This window comes from Channa argus, chromosome 1 (genome assembly GCF_033026475.1).
Source record: "Channa argus isolate prfri chromosome 1, Channa argus male v1.0, whole genome shotgun sequence".
In the NCBI taxonomy this organism is placed as follows: Eukaryota; Metazoa; Chordata; class Actinopteri; order Anabantiformes; family Channidae; genus Channa; species Channa argus.
This window is the reverse complement of record NC_090197.1, coordinates 47,052,390-47,073,814: the sequence shown is the minus strand read 5'-3', so window position 1 is coordinate 47,073,814 and position 21,425 is coordinate 47,052,390. Positions and strand designations below refer to the sequence as shown.

The 21,425-nt window shown below is 38.0% G+C and overlaps 2 protein-coding genes across 2 annotated transcripts in view; one reads left to right on the top strand and one right to left on the bottom strand.

Annotated features, from left to right (window-relative positions):
• The first annotated feature begins 136 nt into the window (after window positions 1–136).
• The window catches only part of vps8 (VPS8 subunit of CORVET complex), a 51,176-nt gene continuing 29,887 nt past the window's right edge, over window positions 137–21,425 (top strand). Inside the window, exons 1-11 of the mRNA XM_067527455.1 lie at window positions 137–297; window positions 5,517–5,585; window positions 7,579–7,709; window positions 8,118–8,214; window positions 9,363–9,395; window positions 9,906–9,960; window positions 18,464–18,588; window positions 18,686–18,772; window positions 18,881–18,948; window positions 20,048–20,201; window positions 20,322–20,381. Coding sequence (XP_067383556.1) covers window positions 226–297; window positions 5,517–5,585; window positions 7,579–7,709; window positions 8,118–8,214; window positions 9,363–9,395; window positions 9,906–9,960; window positions 18,464–18,588; window positions 18,686–18,772; window positions 18,881–18,948; window positions 20,048–20,201; window positions 20,322–20,381 — 951 coding nt within the window. The 5' untranslated portion in view covers window positions 137–225. The remainder of the gene's footprint in view (window positions 298–5,516; window positions 5,586–7,578; window positions 7,710–8,117; window positions 8,215–9,362; window positions 9,396–9,905; window positions 9,961–18,463; window positions 18,589–18,685; window positions 18,773–18,880; window positions 18,949–20,047; window positions 20,202–20,321; window positions 20,382–21,425) is intronic.
• Window positions 11,830–13,887, bottom strand: LOC137139764 (DELTA-stichotoxin-Hcr4b-like). The gene is made up of 3 exons (XM_067527482.1): window positions 13,710–13,887; window positions 12,686–12,780; window positions 11,830–12,414 (listed from the first exon to the last, which is right to left on the bottom strand). Exons 2-3 carry the CDS (start codon window positions 12,751–12,753, stop codon window positions 11,994–11,996), a joined length of 489 nt encoding a protein of 162 aa, XP_067383583.1. The 5' UTR covers window positions 12,754–12,780; window positions 13,710–13,887; the 3' UTR covers window positions 11,830–11,993.

Here is a 21,425-nt window from a genome sequence, read left to right as displayed (position 1 = left end):
GTTGCCCTACTATTAAATCTTTTACTCAGGAGGGATCGCTTAGATAAATCAGTACTGGCACTGGCTGAAAACTACGCTGGTTCGATCCAGTTTGTGGCCTCTGGATGTTTAGAAGCTTTATTCTGAAAAGTCCAACCGGAAATGCACTTGTATTGCACTTGCATTTCCGGTCAGAGGAACCGCAGTAGGAGCTAAGCGAGCTTTCCGGTCCATGAACGCCTAGAGATGTCGGAGTCCCCGGAGACTCGTAGCCTACGCTCTGCTTCCTCCCAGCTCAACCTGATGGAGGTGGACGCGGTGAGAGAAACCGTGCTTATTCTAAAGTTATGGCCGACGTAAGAGTGGTGGGGGAATTAGCTTTGCTCCCGCAGCTCTCTGTCGTTCTCACGGTGTCGGTGAGATGTGACTGTGCGCTGCGGCTAATTCAAATTCTAGTTTTACACGATAGTATTAGTTTATTCTGTGGTCAAAAATAAAACAGGATACAGAATCAACACAACATTAGCTCATGACAGGTCCAAAACAGTTGCTCATGTTGAAATCCTGAAGGTGGTTGTTGGATCAAAAACTGCTTAGATATGAAAAGCCTGGTGACTTTTCTGTGCTGTTGTAGAATGTATCTTTCGGCGAAAAGCTTTTTAAACATCGTCTTCAGTTAAAACCATTGTTTCTTCTTTAAAGTTGAGTTTCGTGACTGCGTTTTGTTTTGATGGAATTAGTCTGTTATACTGCCTTTAATGTTGAACACTATCACGTGATTGTTAACAACATAGAGCATTTTTGTCATACACTGTTTGAATAAGAAATCGCAGCAATAAATGTTTCTTACTCAGCGAATTAATAATGTGTTTTTATTCTACTAATTTTCAGGATATTTAAGTACAGTAAATGTAACCCAGCTAATTTACAGATAATGGTACTACTCGCTGTTCCGTGAAGCGTTCAGGCACTGTCAATCGCGTTGTGTTTCTCCTCTCCAAGTGTACTACATCTTGTCTCAACGTTATAATCTGAAAGAGAGCAGTGATTGCATAGTATTGGTAGGGGAGAGCGTAGCCAGACAACACAGGATGATGGTGTGTAAAATGACTGGGGTGGTGAGGAAGATAAAGAGGACTAAAGTAGAGCAGGACTAAGCGGTGGGAATTGAAAAAAGAAGAAGGTTGTTTAGTGTTCAGGGAGGAGATGAGACAGGCTTTGGGTGGTCAAGAGGTGCTTCCAGTTGACTGGACCACTACAACTAATGTAGAAAGTGGACAAAGAGACTTGGGGTTGAAACGAGGAAGATAAGGGGTGTATACAGGGAGAAAGGTTAGCAAATAAGAATTGGGACACTGAGAGGACTGAAGACAGTAGACAGGAGTAAAGGGAGATGCAACTTAAGGTGAAGGTAGAGGTGACAAAGGCCAAACAAAGAGCATATGAGTACTTGTATGCTAGGTTGGACACTAAAGAGGGAGAGGTGGATTTTTACAGGTTGGCAAGGCAGAGAGATAGAGCTGGAAAGGATGTGCAGCAGGTTAAGGTGATTAAAGATATAGATGGGAATGTATTGACAGGTGCCAGGAGTGTGATGGGAAGATGGAAGGAGAACTTTGAAGAGTTGATAAATTAGGAAAATTAAAGAAAACAGAGAGGTACAAGAGGTGACTGGTGTGGAACAGGAAGTAGCAAAGATTAGTAAGAGTGAAGTGAGGAGGACTTTGAAAAGGATAAAGAGTGGAAAGGCAGTTGTTCTTGATGACATACCTGTGGACATATGGAAGTGTCTAGGAGAGGTGGCAGTAGAGTTTCTGACTAGTTTATTAAACAAGATATTGGAGTGAGAGGATGCTCAAGGAATGAAGGAGAAGTATATTGGTGCCAATTTTAAGAACAAGGGAGACATGCAGAGCTGTGGCGACTGCAGAAAAATAAAACTGATGAGCCACACAATGAAGTTGTGGGAAAGAGTAGTGGAAGCTAGACTAAGGCAGAGGTGAGCATTTGTGAGCAGCAATATGGTTTCATGCCTAAAAAGAGAACAACAGATGCAGTATTTGCTTTGAGGATGCTGATTGAGAAGTACAGAGAAGGTCATAGGGAGTTGTATTGTGTCTTCGTAGATTTAGAGAAGAGGGTGCTGAGAGAGGAGCTTGGGTATTGTTTGAAGAAGTCTGGGGTGGAACATGGTCTGTGGTGAGGTGTGTGGAAGTTGAGGTGGGTCTACATAAAGGATTGGCTTTAAGCCCTTCTTGTTTGCTGTGTTGATGGACAGGCTGACAGATGAGGTTAGTCAGGAATCTCTATGGACAGTGATGTTTGCAGATGACATTGTGATCTGTAGCAAGAGCAGGGAGCAGGTGGAGGAAAATCTAGAGATGTGGAGGTTTGCTCTAGAAAACAGAGGAATGAAGGTTAGCTGAGCAAGATAGAATACAGGTGTGTAAATGAGAGGGACCCAAGTGGAACGGAGAGGTTACAGGGAGCAAAGGTGAAGAAGGTGCAGGTATTTAAGTAATTAGGGTCAACGGTTCAGAGCAACAGAGAGTATGGAAAAGAGGTGAAAAGCGTGTTCAAGCAGTTTGGAATGGGTGGAAAAAAGTGTCAGGCGTGTGTGTGATTAGAGTATCAGCAAGAATGAAAAGAAAGGTGTTCAAGACAGTGGTGAGTCCAGCGATACTCTATGGCTTATAAGACAGTGAGACTGAAGAAAATACAGGAGGTAGAGCTGGAGGTAGCAGAGCTTAAGATGTTCAGTTTCCCTTTGGGAGTGACGGGGATAGACAGGATCAGGAATGAGTCCATCAGAGGGACAACTCATATTAGATGTTTTGGAGATAAAGTCAGAGAGACCAGATTGAGGCGGTTTGGACATGTTCAAAGGAGAAACTGTGAATATATCATTACAAGGATGCTGAGGTTGGAGCTGCCAGGCATCGTTTAGAGGCAAAACAAAGAGGAGATTTATGGATGTAGTGAGAGAGAACATGAAGTGAGCTGGTGTGAGAGAAGAGGATGCAGAGGATAGAGTTAAATGGAGGCAGATGATTCGCTGTAGCGACCCCTTAAAGGGAACAGCCGAAAGGAAAATAATAATAAAAAGAATTGTTAACATTTTCCTCTGTTCTGTTCTTCAGGCTACTTTCTTCATGTTTGGAAGTTAGTTTTTTGACTTTCATCCCCTCTTCTGTCTTCTAAAGATGACTGAAACTAAAACAACAGCAATAGCTTGACACATTGAATATTTAACCTGATGTTCAATGGGTAGAGCATCAGGTACCAAATTAGTACAAAGATAACATCTCTTGCTGCCCCCAGTGACTTTGTTAAAATGTCTGTGAGTGGGGACTGACAGCAACACTAACCTTTGCCATGGTTACCCAAATTTTTATTAAGAAACAAAACAATGTAACATTAATGAAGGGAAGTGTACATCATGAATATTTTCTTCTACTAAAAAAAGTAGAATATGTGAAGAATATTATCTTTCTAATAATGCATGCTGTGAAGTCTGGTAGATTTGCTTATTTAAATTAAAAGCTAATTTTTAATTCCTTTCCTAATTCTTTTTAGTAGGGATATGCTTCATAACTTGTCTTACAGTGGAGAGGTGCTGTAGACACCTCAGTGACAGACTGAGAGCACTGGGAGCAGTGCAGAAGGGTTTGAGTAAGGCTTGTCTAAACCACTCAGATAATGTCAAAATTTGTATGTCACATTCTGTCGTGAAAGGGTACCTTGTGTGTGTGTCTTTAAGACAGTGTTTGATGCCCTGGGTGGATTGATTTCAAGTCTGATGTAACAGCTAGTTTGATTCTTAAAAGTTGCATATTGTAGCTTTAATATGTTGAGTGAACTCTTAGATGTTCATTGTTTCAACTTATTGTTGCAGGTCAAATCTTGTAAGCTGCTCTGAAAATCATTTATGACTAAATAATTTAAACTAAAATTAAAACTAAACTTTCTAAGTTGAATTTGTTAAATTTTTGCAGTTTTTGGGACTTTGCATTTTTTTTTCCATATCTGGCATCTACTAGTATTTTGCACATCTTTTGAATATTTTACCAGGTTTGCAGGAGAAATTTAAAAGAAAAGCATCAGTTTGCAATTTGGCCTTTGGAAAAACTCTTTTTAAAAATGAAAGCATTCCAAACTATCAACAACAATCTTTAAAGCCAGCCATTTTATGTAGTAATAATATACAACCCCAATTACAAAAAGGTGAGATGAAACAGAGTGCAATGATTTGTTCGTCTCATCAACCCATATTTTATTGTTTGGGGCCACACTGGGTCGGGTGGGATGCAAACCTGCGGCCTTCTGCATCCCAACCTACCACTGATCAGAACAGTTTCAGAAAAATGTTCCTCAATGTAAGACGGAATATCCCACCATCTAAAGCAGGGATGTCAAACTCATTTTAGCTCAGGGGCCACATGCAGGAAATCTATTCCCAAGTGGACCGGACCGGTGAAATCATGGTATAGATAACTTAAAAAAAAAAAACAACTTCAGATAGTTTTTTTTTTTTTTTTTTTAATACGATCAACATAAAAGATGAAGCTGGAGCCTGAGGACAGTGTGTCCAAAACAGTACAAGCACAACATCACTATTAATCATAAAACACCTCAAGTTTATTTGAAAATTCTAAAGAAAAAGAACATAAGAACACACAATGCTTCAATGATTCACAGAAGTACATAACAGATCACAGAACTATATCAGGGTGTCTCATGCAGCAGTTTAAGTGGGGTTGCATAGTTTATTTGACTCCTGATACCTGCCATCTTTTAGTTTTCACCAGCGTATCAATATCAGGCGTCACATCCTGAGTGGCAGCCAACTTCAGGATGTGACTCAAGTGCTTGTGTATGAGCATTGATGAACTTTTGATGATATTATATACTTTATATACTATACAATATCATCAAAAGTTTCAGAAAATCAGGAGGTATCTTTGTGTGCAAGGGACAAGGCCAAAGGTCAAAACTATATGTGCGTGATCTTCGGGCCCTTAAGCATTATTCTTTACTGGGCATTACTGCATGGTTTCAAGAACACCTTCAGAAATCACTGTCTGTGAACACAGCTTACTGTGCTAACCAGTAAGTTAAAGCTGTATCATGCAAAGAAGAAACCATATGTGAAAACAATCCAGAAAAGCCAATCGTGTTCTCTGGGCCAAAGCTAGTTTAAAATGGTCTAAGGCAAAATAGAAAACTGTTTGGTGGTCAGATCAAAATTAGAATTTTTTGGGGGGAAACCATGAATGCAGTGTCCTGTGAACTGAAGAGGAGAGAGACCATCCAGCTTGTTATCACAAAACCGATCAAAAGCCTGCATCTCTGATGGTATGAGGGTACGCTTGTGCCTTCGGCATGGGCAGCTTACATATCTGTAAAGGCACTATAAATAATGAAAAGTACATAGAGGTTTTAGGGCAACATATAGTCAGAACACAACCAAGGAAACACAGAGAAACTACAACTGCTTTCTAACCTTTTTTTTAAATTTTTTTTACTTCTGTTCTCAGATCGATGATAAGGAGTTTGACATTCCCCAAGTGGACACACCCCCCACACTGGAGAGCATCCTCAATGAGGTCAAGTATATGTTACACTTTGACTACTACTCTATACTGCATCATACAATGTCTACAGTAGAACAACAACAGTTTAAAAAGTAACTGAGGAGGTGCACAAAGTTGTATGTACATGTTTGTCACAGTTGATTTCAGATACTCTGTTCTCTGTACTCACTACAGTGTTGAGGTGACGCTCTCAGCTTTGTACACTTCGTAAGTGGGACTGGAAACATTCTGGCTGGGATAAAAACTCAATCTTAACCAACAGCCAAAACAGTGAACGAGAAAAAGTTGTTAATGATGTACCTGTCTTAATGTAGACATGCTCTCAGATTATTAATACAAAATATAATCAACTAATAAATGGCGAGGTATTATTGTGGATGAACCAGCTGTCAGTACTAAAGCTGATAGTCAGCTCCACCTTTACCAGCTGCTTTTTTTGTTCCACACCCTGTAATAAATGACCTTTTATATTTTCTTTCATTAATTTCTGAAAAAGAAGTCTTTGCTGAGTTGCAGTTTACGGCACAAACAAGAAATGAGTTCTCAGTGATTCTAAGCAGAACATATATATTATCCATTTAAAGAAGTACTTATAGTACTATGTTGTGGGGGAATTGTCAGAGGCTGGGTGCTGGAAGCTCTGTGTTCAAAGACACTTCACTCTAATTTTCCTTGGTGTGTGTGTGTTTGTGTTTTCACTTGTAAGTCACTTTGGAGCATTTGCTACATGTAGTTAAGTATTGCAACTTTATTTCTATTGTTCTAGTCTCTATCCTACTATAGCAATGGTAAGTGCTGTTGTTCTGGCGCTGTTTTCATTTACTGTTAATGCATATTCTTCACTTCGTATTATCTTGATAAATTAATTATAATCTAAGTTTCCACCTCATGTTCGTGTACTATGTTCTTCTCATTTTCTCTTTTTAACACGAATGCTTTTTCATGTTAAGGTGACAGTATTCCACTTCTGTAGGCCTGTCCTCACTGTTGTTTCTTATATTCAGCTTTCATCTGAACATCCTTCATAGAGTTTCCACATCTAAATGATGACTTTTTCCCTCAGAGCATACTTCTACTTTCCTTAGTCCAAGTTCACATTATATGCTTAAGGGACCTAAATCCAGTATTTTAGTCCCCAAGTGGCTCTGATAAAATTTTCTTTAAGGTAGTGTCAGAAAAATAAATCACATTTCTTCGACTCCGATGTGGTTCACTTTATGTGTTCCTACATTGGATTCAGCTTAATCTCTGAAAGTGCAACCAGTGTCAGAATGGCAGAATGGTCATATTAGAGTGTTTTTTTTTTTTGTCTGACTTCTGTGCATATGTGCATATTGCAGGTTGTCATCAGATAGGATTTAAAAATAATCATGTGAGTGTTATTCTACACACTTTTAAAGTTTATTATTATTATTTTTAACCCCTAAAGCTGTGATGTGGGGGTCCAGTGTCAAACTGTTGTGACTTGAGTGATGTGCAGTGAAACCTGCTTTATAAGCTGTATTTCTAGTTATTTTATGTGACAGAAAAGGAACAGGGAGTTATTGGTAACTTAAGACAGTCCCCTTTTCCAGAGAGGTTAGGATGCTCACATAATTCAGTTTCAACATTTGATGTCAAATTGTTTTACTATAATAAATGAACCAGCTATCAGACAATTTGCAAATCATCGCCTACTTTTTTAAATTTACATTTTACAACCCCCTGAGAACCCCATGAGATCAACAAGTGGATATTAATTGATACGCTGGTGACTCCTGATGTTGTTACAGTGGATCAGTCAACTCAGTGAAAGAACTAATAATATGGTTTGTTCTTTTTATATTTTGAGCCACATAATCTCAACAGCCACATCTGAACTCCCCTATCATCCCATTCTCACTCCCCTCCTATCACTTCAGAATAACTTTGTGTTACTTTACTTTAAAACCAACCAAAACTGACAAATTAAGATATGCTACTATACTGGTAGCTGAGAAGTTTTTCTTGTCTTATGTGTCTGCAGCTGGAGGATGAGGAAGAGCCGTTTGTGTTGGAGGACACATGCCTACTAAACACAGACAACATGGATACTCACTCCTGTGACACATCCTCTCTGGCCAGCTCTGACAGCGGAGACCCAGCACACCTTAAACGGCATGAATGCACACACGCGCACACACTTACACACAAAGCTCAAACATTAGCATGGGCAAAATAGCCGCTGACTGTAATTGACGGGTGTTAGAAGACAGTCCATCACAGTTTGCTGTGTACTGTATAAAGCTGTAAAACTGCTGTTCACCACAGCTTTAACAACAGTTAGTTTGAACTATTGTTTACAAAGATGTGACGAAAAGGGAAGTGGGTAGGCCATAGAGATGCTGCTGCTGCAGAACCAGCTCAAAGTAAACCTGTGATGAAATTGCAAACAACGCAGATTCTCATAAATCACTTTAAATCAAAGCTCATCATGTGGATGGTAATAAAATGAAAAATGTATTTATTTTTTTCTTTCTGTGCACATTTGGTTATGTCTGTTTATGCACATGTACATTTGTGTAGAAGGAGGAGGACAGTGGACCCAAATGCAACAGTTCATGGGTCTGTTCTTCGACACAGCCTACTGAAGGGCATCTCTGCACAGATTGTTTCAGCTGCTGTAAGATTAGCACACACACACACACACACACACACACACACACACACACAGAAAGAAAGAACTACAGTCCCCTCCAAAAGTAGTTGAACAGCAAAAACAGCTCATTAGTTTAGGACTTTCCACTTTGTTGTATTGGCTATGACCAATATTTGTACAATGCTTCTGATTGTTTTTGTCCTCTTTTCTTAGTTTTAAAATTACATTGATTTCTTCCATATTTTGGTTAATGTATTCAATTCAATTAAACTTTATTTATATAGCACCAATTCATAATAAAGTCATTTTAAGGCACTTTACAGAATAAAGTCAAGACTATAAAGATATATAGAGAGAACCCAACAATTCCCCCTTGAGCAAGCCCTAGGCAACAGTGGAGAGGAAAAACTCCCTTTAACATGAGAAACCTCCAGCAGAACCAGGCTCAGGGTGGGCAGCCATCTGCCTTGACCGGTTGGGGTGAGTGGAAAGTAAAGGGAGAAAAGAAAAAAAAACAAAAGCAAAATAAAACATCGAGCAGGTTGGTAGGACCAGTAGCTGCACACTGGAGGGAGACAGAAGGAGAAAGACAACTATGGAAGGAAAAACACACATAGTTAATGTCCTACAGTAGTGACAATTGTGGGGTGAGAGGAGATGAGAGAGGGACAAGAGGAAGAAAGGAGCTCAGTGCATTGGGGGGTGGTCTCCCAGCAGTATACAGTAAGCCTATAGCAGCATAACTAAGTATAAGCTTTATCAAAGTGGATGCTTTAAGCCTAGACTTAAAAGTAGAGCGGGTGTCTGCTTCCCGAATCTGATGTATCTAGGTGTAGTCTCATATCTATATTTTGCTGTGTTCAGTGTACATCAAAAACAAATGAAATGACCTTGATCTTTCAATACTTTTGGTGGTGAGTTTAGGATAAATTATGAAATAAAATTATAACGTCCATGCTTGATCTACTTTATGGAATCACTGGATCGGAGCCTTTTTTCCAGTTGTCAAACAGAAGTAAAATGTCAGTGACAGGGTTCTGTTCTGTTGTAGCTTTTGTTACAAAAACTGATTTTGTAGATCATTGTACCGGCTTCAGAGCTATATATTTGTGTCAGTAGTTTGGGGCATGTAAATCTGTGTTCAAGCATAACAAAATTTTTCTTTCGTGTAGGACAAAGTGGACGCTGGACTGCCTACTGCTATAGTAAGTATTTGTTTATTCTGCTGAGCAGAAAGAAATAATATTAGTTAAGAGGAATATGCTAACACATAATTTGGTCAGGCCGCTCTGGCCAACTGCCCTTACGATGTATTTTAGATCTTTCGTAATTTCAAGTGGATGTGTACTAGAGATGGAAATAAATTGAGGTTAAAGGTGCTGCTTTAGGTATGTTTTGCCATTTATCAATGCTATTGATTATAATTCACTGGTACATAATATTAGTGATATCCAATTGCTATGATCATTGTGATCGACTATAAACAATACTACCTGTTTGAGAAGTAATACACAAGTAAACAGAAAGTTATATTTTTCGAAGCAGCCAAAGCCTTTATACAGAGCTCTGTAGTGAAAATGGCAAGAGAAAAATAGCACCCACAGATGTGTAAGCCACTTGTGCAGTCAAAATGTGTGATATTGTTTTCTGCTGTTTCTGGGTTTTCATGACTTACTTTTAACAATTTTAAGATGTATATTGTTTTTTGTGTTCAGACAGTTTCAGGTGTGATCACTGTGGGAACGTCTCATGGTCTGGCTCTGGTCTTTGGTGAGTCTTATTTCTGATGAATAGGTTATTTTTTACTTTTTAGTTTTCTTGCAGTAATTATGGCGTGCCCTTCTTCACCGTCATGAACTGGCGTGCCCTTCTTCACCGTCATGAACTGGCGTGCCCTTCTTTAGTCACAAACTAAAACACAGAATGTGACCTGTCTTTTTTGGACTTGCTATTTGACAAGATTACAGTTTTCAATCTTAATAAAATCAAAACTTCCCTCACAGGATTAAATAACTGCAAATGGATAATTGTTCGCATTTTTTCGTGCAAATCCCAAAAACCGACCAGTTGTGTAGCAGATTAAAAATAAATTCACACACTTAGCTGTTCATGAACTATTTAGAAATAATATTTTGAATAAAGGAAGCGATGGCAAGTACTTATTTGCATGGAGATGATATTTTGAACAATGTGACGAAAAGAGGTTGTTTAATTTAAATGTTTTAAAAGTAGATGACTACATTATTAATTCGAAAGGAAATTTTCTCTTGATGTCACTTTAGTCATATTGGGTTTATTTTAATGATAGAACCTTTAACTTAAATGGTAAATGGTCTTCACTTATATAGCGCTTTTCTACCTATTCGCACTCACAATCCCAAACACACACCGATGGGGGAGCTGCTTTGCAGGGGGCCAACACTCACTGGGAGCAACTAAGTTGGGGTTCAGTGTCTTGCTCAAGGACACTTCAACATGTGACTGGACGAGCCGGGGATTGAACCAACAACTGTAGACCTCCTGCGCCACACTTGCCCACCACAGTCCCCCCATAACAAAGCCATGTGTATAGATGCATGAGTTTCCCCTACATGAGTCACGATACAACCTCTATTTTCAGAAAGGTTGGGACTTAGTCTAAATTGCTATAAAAACTAAAATCTCTGCCTCGACTTTTTTTCTGACTAGCCTAATTGTATTTTGTAAAAATAAGCACATTTTCAAAAAATTAAATAAATTTTTTCTGCTGATTTTGATTTCTTTCTGTTCTTTTTTTGCAATTTCATAAAATTTGTAAATGGTGTGTTTTATATTAATAGAACACACTATTAATTATATATCATATGTATTTTTTTACATATGTAAAAAAAAAAACAACAACAAAATTCATTTTTGAGCAAAGCTATGTTATTCTTTCCTTTTGGCTCATTATTTTATCTGTGATCTGGTGAATAAGGTAAAAGTAGCAGGAGATAATGGACATGACCGAAAGCCTCTCTCCGCAAACTCCATGGCCCGTGTAAACACTCTTTTGTCCTCCAGCGCCTGTCCTTCATAAACACATCTGAACACAGGGTTATTGTATTTATGGTGTAAATACATAGGACACAAGGCTATCTGCAGTGTTGTGGTGTCACATTGCATGTCTAAACAAAGCCATTAAATTCAAATTGTTCCTTCACTATTAAGTGAAATTCATAATTGTTTTGCATTTGTTTCTCCTATAAATAAAAATGTATTTAAATGTGATTATTCTTTTAAACAATGTTATTTCTTAATAACTAATATCAGTTCTTACATTTCAGTTTTCTGCATAACAAGTGAATCTTTAAGGCTAGTGAATTTGCTTTTGCTTTATAGTAAAGACGTTTAGGTTTAAGATCAAAAGAAGTATATGAGACAAAGATTCAGAACTTCATTTGATTGTATATTAAACAACATAGAAGATGGCACCTCTTTTATCATATTTCTCCCAAGTATTGGGATGTGTGATTGTCAGTTGTTTGTTTATCACCAAGAAACATGCCTGAATGAAATCTTTGTGGTAGCGATAACACACATCAGTTGATTTACAATGAAACCCATTTTAACCAGTTTCTGCAGTTATAGTGTGTATAAGAAAATGAGAAATAAATAGAATTCCTTTACACCTGAAATTTATTTATGAATGGACAAATACAGAGAGGTCACAACTAGATGGCCACATGGTTTGTCATTAGTGTATCCCTAAGTGTACTTTAACTAGTTGACTTAATGTCACAGTATTTGATTAAAATAACAGTAGGGTTCTTAGTTCTATAATTTTAATAATTATCACTGATATCCACCCTCAAGACGGCTTCATGTGATTCTGACATGGAAGCACTGACACTAACATATTCCCCCTGAAAACAACTGCTTGACCCATTCCCATCTGATCTTACAAAACAGTCTTCAACCCCATTGTACATGATGTCATACAGATTGTAGTCGCATTCAGTTCCTCTTGCAAAGATCCCCACAGCGAAGCAGTTGGAGTAGAGGTCTCGGTCGAAGGGCACGGAGAACATGATGGCCAAAATGTGGCTGTAGTTTTGGTACTGTTCGTTAAAAAGATCGTAGGTGAAGACACCAACAGCTCCGGTCGCAGCACCTGTGGTCTTGTTGAAGTATGCATTTCCAGTGGAGCCAGCAGGCACCATGGGTGCTGGGGGGACCTCGCAGTGGCCATGATCAGTGTATACCCTGAAAACAAAGAGGCAAAACAGTCCCACAACCCACCTTATATTCTATTCAGGTTGTAAAATTATTAGATTTGAATGCATGGATACATTTAGATAGTCTTGCAAACTACAGTGCTATACCACTTTGCTCTGTTATAGTCTTTACACTATGCAAGTTTTTGTCAAAATACTACACCTACAACTCAGGAAACTGCTAAAGTCAGGTTTGACACAGTATTTATGTACCCTTTCTGCCTTTACTAAAAAAGCCAAGTACAAAAGCAGCCTATAACCTTGGGTTTGCCAGAGTGTAGTTGTCAGAGTTGTTGATAATTTCCACAGAGCAATTGCGGTGAACCATAGTGATCAGCGGTGTCAGTGGAAGAGCCTGTTTGTGAAATGGAAACAAGACAGTCATTTGGGGTAATTTAGCATTTGTGATGCAGAGTGAAAGTTTGCCTGATTTGGTATCCTATGTTTGCTGGTTGATATTAGTGTTTGACAGGCCATTTAGAGTCTCATTTGTATGATTTTGTGATTACAGCTTAAGTCAGAGCTGATGGCTTTGGATAGAAAATAACACCATTTTAGGACTGTAGAGAAACTAATGGGTGTGTGTTAGTGACAGTAATTCAAATTCAAGAATAAATGTATTGTCCCCACAGGACAGAAGTAAAATAATAGAAACTCAGACAATACAGGACAAAATCCAACATAGAGTACATAAGGGAGGTAGGTTTGAACTTACTTTGAAAAAAGTGGTTGTTAGTTAAGGCTAGTTGCTACTTAATGTGTTTTTTATATAACACTGAGAAAGCAAAGCTGTTGCAGATCAGAAAAGATTTTCTTGTCTTGCACAAACGAGACTTGGTTGTATCCCCTTTTAGGGTGACTGGTGCAGGAAGGTAGAGCAGTCATCCACCAATCCCCCAGTTGTTCGTTCGATCCCGTAAGAATAGTTCATGAACAGCTAAGTGTGTGAATTTAATTTAAATCTGTAAACTGCTACACTACTGGTCGGTTGTGGGGATTTGCACGAAAAAATGCGAACAATTATCCATTCGCAGTTATTTAATCCTGTGAGGGAAGTTTTGATTTGATTAAGATTGAAAACTGTAATCTTGTCAATTAGCAAGTCCAAAAAAGACAGCTCACATTCTGTGACTAAAACACACAACTGCTAGCAGTGAAACAAAATATGTAAAACGGAAAGCATTATACTGGATCAGCAACAAAACCCTAAAGTATGAAAGATCAACTGGAGTCATTTGTAACTACTGTATAAAAGTCACAATATGTAAATAAAGCCACACTTACCTTGTTATGAGCTGCAGTTAAAAAGCCAAAAGCACTTTTGTCGAGTTTTCACTAAAGGTGTGGTGGTGACGTGGAGGTATTTTTGAGTCAGGTTATCAGGATCTGTGGGCACCAGTTGACTTTCTCCTTATCAACCGTCCAATCCTCGTCAGCACCTTATCCACATGGCGTGACTAGATTAGATTTATTACACAAATGTATGCTTTTGTTTGGTCCCTTTGTTGGTGGTTGGAATTTTCAAACGGGTATGTCTTATTTGTAAAGGGCGGGACATCACCAGGTAACCATGCAAAGGAATGAGTGTTAAACAAATACACCTTTTATGACAAATAAGATGTAAGATTTAACAATCAAGTCAAAATACACTCAGTTCATTAATAGCAGTGGTGAATGAAGTACTGAAAAACTGAACTTAAGTAAAAGTACTCTAGTAAAAGTATGAGTACCCATTGAAATTAAGTAAAAGTAAGTAAGTACATAATTTATATTTAGTATAAAGTAAAATTATTATTATGAAGTACTATTAAAAGTAAGACAATTTTCTGTGGATAAGTCATATTTGGGGGGGGAGATTAACTAATTAATGGTAATAAACAAAAATGATGGGTTGAAGTGGATTAACTATATGATCTGATGCTTTTTTGTCATCAGTTTTTTTTTCAAGTTCTGGAAGCGTAAAAAGAGTAAAATGACTGCATATCAGCTCACTGCTAATATGTTAAATAAGTCTTATATAAGACCATTGAATGCGAAACTGACTCTGTCTGTCTGTCTCGTGATTTGTTTTCATAAACAGTGCTTTATTACGAAATGTCTAAATTGACGTCATACAACTTTGAAATGTTTGTACTTACCTGTAATTGGTTCAAGCTAAAAGGCGTCTCCGCAGAAGCATTAGCAAAACATGAAAACATTTGGATAGTGAGCTAAATTAAGTAAAATCTGAAAAACGAACAGTAAAAACTGGTTATGATATTCAGCAAGAGAACATTCAGTAACTTTATGAAAATAGACATAGATTGTGCTAACCTTGAACGAGTAAACATAATTACGTTTTTGGGTGCTATGTGTACTGTAGTGTACAATTATTATTCCATACATCACCAGATGTATCACACAGAGAGACATACACAGAGAGGCAACAATTCACAACCAATTTATAGTCACCAATTAAACTAACATGCATGTCTTTGGAATGTGGGAGGAAACCCAAACAAGCATGCAGAGAACATGCAAACTCCACACAGAAAGGCTGAAGCCGGCAGGTGGATTCAAACCGGGGACCTTCTAGCTGTGAGGCTAAAAAGCTTTGACTTTTGTGTCCTGGGGGAACAGATTGTTTAGTGAAATGCTGTCTTCCTGTTTTTTAGTCTTCATTTACTGACTTATTTATCTGGAATGTAAAAGGGAATATAACAACATCATATGCATAGCTGATTACCGAGGGAATGGGTTCCTAAATAAGCTTAGGCTTTTACTTTTTGAGCACATCAATCCTCATACATTATAATAGAGCACTGACTGTAAATTGATATGTTTGATCATTAGGAGAAGCTCCAGCTTAAGCTCCTATGGTGGAAATTTGTTGTATTTAGTGTAGATGATTAGCCTTGCATGCACAGCAGTTTACTAAGAGTAAAACCTGTATAAATGCTGTATAAGTGAAGTGTAAAGTGCCTACAGTATATTGTCACTGACATTCATGTAGCAGTAGTAGTAGTAGTAGTAGTAGTTACTTAGTAGTAGTTACTTTTAGATAATGTTGTAGTCCAGCAGTAGTTGGAATGGTCTGAGGTCTGGTTGTAGCTATTATAACAGTAGTATTAAGAAGCAGTTGTACTAATAAAACAGTAATCTTTGTAAATGAGTTTTTTATCAGCAGCCATATCAGTATGTGTCAAAGTCCTAGACCTGAAGTCTGCAGAGCATACACATGCAACTTCTAATCAGAAGAAGGCATCAAGCAGGTAACCCCCCCAACTTACATTTTACTGCGGTGCACCTCTACTGGAGAGCTGTAATGAGAGCGTCTGTGTGTAAAAGTAATGTAAAAGCTACAGCATTTTTGCTTTGACACACAAACACTGTATATCACTTAATCCTGAACTACAGTTATTTTAACAAAGACATAATTCTGCTGGTATTCAGCTCCTCCTTGAACTTGGACTTTAAAGCTTGTTATTAACATTTAAGCAGCTGCCAAAATTGCATTGCTATGAGAAGAAAGAACAAACGCAAGTTCACAGAAACTCCCCAAAATATTAGCAGCCAGTGTAATGCAAAAGAAAACAGTCTAAATCTTTGTAAGATGGCTAAAAAGCCTTAAACGATCATTTAGGGCATTTTACTAAATTAACTGTAATGCCCATAAAAACACTAAAACCAATAAATAAATTAACACTTTTTATGTCTAAAACCTGGATTAGCTTGTTCGTCTGTGCCATAAGCCAACACTATTTTCAAAAAGCTATTAAAAAACATCAGCCACCTACTCTGATCCCCTGGCAGAAATATTTCCTCATTCAAATCCTCATGTTGTTGTCATGTTAAGTGATTGTTTTAATGTTTTACAGCAGCTACCTCTTGCTTCATTCAGACTACTGTAAAGTTGTCATGCTATTTTGCATGAAATGGTAAAATGTCTCAGTTTCAACATCTGATGTTTTTTATGTTATGGTTTGATGAGATTAGCAAATCATTGCCTTCTTTTTTTATTTATGTTTTACACATCGTCACAACTTTTTTTAAATTGGGGTTGTAGTTACTATATGGGATTTCTGGAAAATACAGTTAACTGAGGGAGAACTTTTTGTAATGCCTTATTGTTTAGAGTGCATGGACTGTACATCAAAAAAATCTTGTTTCAGTATAATTCAAAAACTGTAGCTCAAAATGTATTTCTTATAGTCCTATAGGCCTTACTGCTTTGGTTTTGTTCATCAATATGTTGTTAAGTCTTCTTTGGAATTCCAACATGAATATTTTCAGACAGTGACAATAGTTATCAATTTTCTTTCATCTATTTAAACATAATGAATGTTTCTGTGCTGCTGCAACAAGGTGTGAACCACTAATTCTGGTGCTGTGTTTGAATGTATGGGGCGACTGTGGTGCAGGAAGGTAAAGCAGTCGCTCACTCAGGTGTACTGCATCTTGTGGCGATGTTATAATCTGAAAGAGATCAGTGACTACAAATATTTGTAGCAGAGAGCGTAGCCAACACAGGATGGTAATGTGTAAAATCACTCTGGTGGTGAGGAAGATTAATTCAATTCAATTTACCTTTATTTATATAGAGCCAATTCACAACAGAGTAATCTCAAGGAGCTGCTCATCTCTAAACTTATCCAGTCCCCTTTAAAAGTATTAGAACAGCAAGGTGAATTCATTAGTTTTTGCTGTACACTGAAGACATTTAGGTTTAAGACCAAAATGTGGATATGAGATGAAAGTTCAGGGATCAAACAACATAAAACATAGCACCTTTTTCATAAGATGACTATCATTTTAATTGAGCAAATATGTTGGAACAGATTGTTGAATTAACGTACATAGAACTGAAACTTTAATTGCAAATCATTTCTTCCTTTACTCTATGACATCCTCAGCACTTTGGTAGAGCTTTATCTTGGTCCTTGCAGCCCATAAAAGTTTGATCCAAAAGTTTTGTGTCCTATGTCTGTACTTTTTTTTTAAATAATAAGATATCAACATCTTGTGGTATGGGTTCTGTCTTTTGGCTTTAAAAAATCTTCTTTAAATGATAGATTGTGATACCCTCACTCTGCTCTGTGGAGGTTTTTGCTTATGTCACTGTTTTGGGGTTTTTCTTCACAACTCTCACAATGCATATGTTCAGCTGTAGTTTTCTTTGGCCAGTCCATTCGGTGTGTTTTGCTCAGTACAGCAGTGGTTTCTTTCTTTTTCAGGGCATTCCAAATGTCTAATGTCTAATTGTACAGTACAATGCCTTGGATTGTTTTTTCTCTGATGCCGGATTCAAAGTGGCTTTCTTTTCTCCCATCCATAGACAGCACTATTCATCTTTTTTACCAAAAAACAGTCTTCTCAAATAAAACCTAAGAGTGGTTTTGGCCTTGGGTTTTATTTGAATAGTTATTTAGAACTATTTACTGTTTGAACAATCAGTCTAACGGGTCATTTGGATAACAGACACCTGTCAGTTATTTCCAGTACTTTTGCTTGCTTAAAATTAGCATAATTTGATACAAATAGTGTAGTTTAATATTATCAAATATAAATACCATTAAATAAAAACCTTGTCATTGGAATACTTTTGGAGGGGACTGTAACATGTTTGGGTTTTAATGTTCTTTGGGGCTAAGCTTTCAGCAGGCCTGACCTGTGTCTCTTTTATTGCTGACATAATGATGCCTGAGCAGGAAAAGGTATGAATACCCCTGTTAGATGGGTCACTTATGCTTAATGTTGCTAATTTTGTGTTCAGCCTAAATGGCACATATTCATTTTGGCTTGGCTGAGTTAGCTGGGTGCATGCTCTGTTGTTTGATTTGTTAATTATAAATCAGGAGTTTTTCATTTGCTTATCCAGCTCCTTTTTTGCTGCTTTTTGTTTTGTTTTGTTTTGTTTTCAATGGGCTGTTTAATTAATTTATCCACTGTTGACTCAAAGACTTGTGTTTCTTTTTTTTTTTGTATTCATTTTACCACCTGCACCATTTCTCTTTCTGTATTCCTGTTTCACATAGTAGTCTCCTTATTTTCCTCTTCAGATGCCAACCAGGCTCTGCGTCTCTGTCTGGGCACCAAGACAACTGGTGCAGAGTTTGGAGCCGTCTCTGCCCTTAGCATCAACCATGACTGCTCACGACTTCTCTGTGGGTTTGCCAAAGGACAGGTACTGTGTATGCTCACAGACATTAAAATAATGATAGGTTTGCTGATAAAGCCTTGACTAGAGTTTCAAATTTAACATTTAACTCTGTCTGCATTAGATTACGATGTGGGATCTTGCTAGTGGGAAACTTCTGAGAACAATCACTGATGCCCATCCTCCAGGGACAGCTATACTGCATGTGAAGGTAAACACAAAGAACAAACATAAAGTACTGAGTATACTGAGAATCACAGGCTCAGACACTGGCCTTAGTGTTGCATGAATTGTGATTCTTTTCCTGTTTTGTGTCTAGTTCACAGATGACCCAACACTGGCAGTGTGCAATGACAGTGGAGGATCAGTTTTTGAGCTAGCGTTCAGGTAAATATTTATATCCTTTGTCCATTACCCCATAAGCAATCGATTAGGGTGCTACCTTAAGGTTAACATAAAACATTACTGCTTCACATAGTTTGGTGTTTTCTCTTCAGCTCCACAAGGATATTGAACTGAAGAGTGAAGTAAAGTGGTGTGAAATATTTAAAATCTAATCTTTTTTTGGTGGGTTTGATGGGTTTTTATGCTTAGCCAAACCACAGCCTTACCAGCTCCAAACCTACTCTCGAGCCACATGTCATGAGTTTCCTCTTTCTCCTACAACTTCTTATTAAACATGTCGCTGCAGAGAACTGAATGTGCGAACATAATAATTTAGGGTCATGTCTCATTTAGTGCATAAATACTTTGTTTGAGACTAAGTCAAGTTATAAATGGACAAAATTAACAAAAGAACATCACAGTTTAAACCCCATTAATGTTTTGAAAACTATGTATCTGAATATGAATGTTTGGTTTTCATTTATTCTTAAATATCACACCTCTGATATAGGCGTCCCTTAAAATAAACAGTGGAGCACTTTTAAGGTGCCATTTTTAATTCAGTGTGTAGTGAAAGAGGTGCCTTAAAGAAGCGTCAGCTGAACACCAAAACCTACACAGATTTTGAACATAAAAGACGGTCAGTGGCAGCCCCTCCAATAAGTAACATAGGTGACTACCTAAGGCCCCACAAGGGGCCCCACTTGTTGCATAAATATAGGCTATTATTATTTTTAGAGAACAGTACAGGGGTGGAGTGGTCGTGGGGGGCTGTCACTGGTCGAGAAGCAGAGTACACCCTGGACAGGTCTCCAGTCTATCTCAGGGCCAATACAGAGACTCACATTCAAACCTATGGGAAATTTACAGAAACCAAACCAACCAAACCAGAGGAAACCTATGCAAGCACAGGGAGAACCAAGCTTCATAGGAAGGTCGCAGCGGGCAGGTGGTTTCCCACCAAGGACCTTCTAGCTTTGAGGGTGCAGAACTATAAATATGTTACATTTTTCAATTAAAAAGCAAAATGTTGAAAATGGCTTTAAACACATTCTTTTCCTCTCTATGTCTCTATTAATGCTGTCTTTTACTCTCTTTCCAGAAGGGTTATGGGGATGCGGTCCTGTGACTCTCGATGTCTCTTCAGTGGTTCCAAAGGGGAGGTCTGCTGTATTGAGCCGCTGCGCGCTCTTCCAGACTTAAGAGATCATCCCATCACTAACTACTCACTGCTGGCCATGGCCTCTCTTACTAAGGTACTACACTGACACAGCTTCATTCATTGTGCATCCTCACTCCTCTGCTTCCACATCCACATCCACCCAGCTCTGTGTACTGTGTCTCATGTTTTTCGTTTTTGCTTTTTTTGTCCCCAGATTCTGGTCATTGGGTTAAAGCCCTCCCTGAAAGTGTGGATGACCTTTCCCTACAGCAAGGTGTGTTTTTCTGTCTACTGGTATTAATGTTGGCCCAGATTATTAATACAATGACAATTGATTCTGTGCTAGTTACTTTATCACTTAGTGTAAGTTCCTGCACTATAAGTAGGGGTCATACTTACTTCCGGTAATACATTTTACCTACTGTGCTGTGCATAAATATGTGGATTATAACTTATAGAAGTATGAAAAGTATTTAAATCTCAAAAGTATGAAAATCCCAATCTTCAGTTGTAGCATGTGTAAGCTTAGTATTTCCTTAGTGATTTGGCTAATAAATGATAAATTAACCATGTCCATCTAAACTTCGAAGAACTGGTTCACACTTGGTTCACAAAATGGAAGTAGTGTGTGCTCCGAAGATTTCACATTACAGTAAGGAAATGTAAAATACAAATATTAATGAGCACAATCGTGATGGAGGTTAGGATATCGTAGCCGATAGAACCACTCTATTGAAGCTTTTTGCATGTTTAGATCAGACGCCTAGTTTTAAGGCAGCACATCTGTTGCAACAAGAATAACCACTGCTTCAGAAAGAGAGAAGGTGTGGTTGGAGGTGTGCTCCAGCTCATCTGTCAGAATCCCAGACCACGAGAGAGGTACATGCATAATTTAAAATACCTGATGATTGGATCTTAATTACAATCAGATTCATAAATACTAGAACAATGGTATGTGATTGAATTTATTATGTAAAAGGCCTTGACCTTTTTTTGATTTTGTTGTGAATTGGCTATAAATAAAGTTGAATTCAATTGATACGTTTTTTGCATTTGGTGTCTGTACAGCACCACAGTCTTGAATTTGAAATCAAGACTTGATCAAAGTCAACACGGTCAGCTTTAATTAAAGAGGTTTGACAAAAGTGTGACATTAATCGTTCAGGGATTACAGCCATTTGTTGTTGGTTAGAGTTTCCCCCCTTTCTCAACTCACTCTACTCTTAACACTCATTCTTTTACTAGAATTTGTACTCACTGTTCTTAGCTACGTTGGTGGGTGCACATGCCAAATATGATGTCACAATTGTTGATGGAG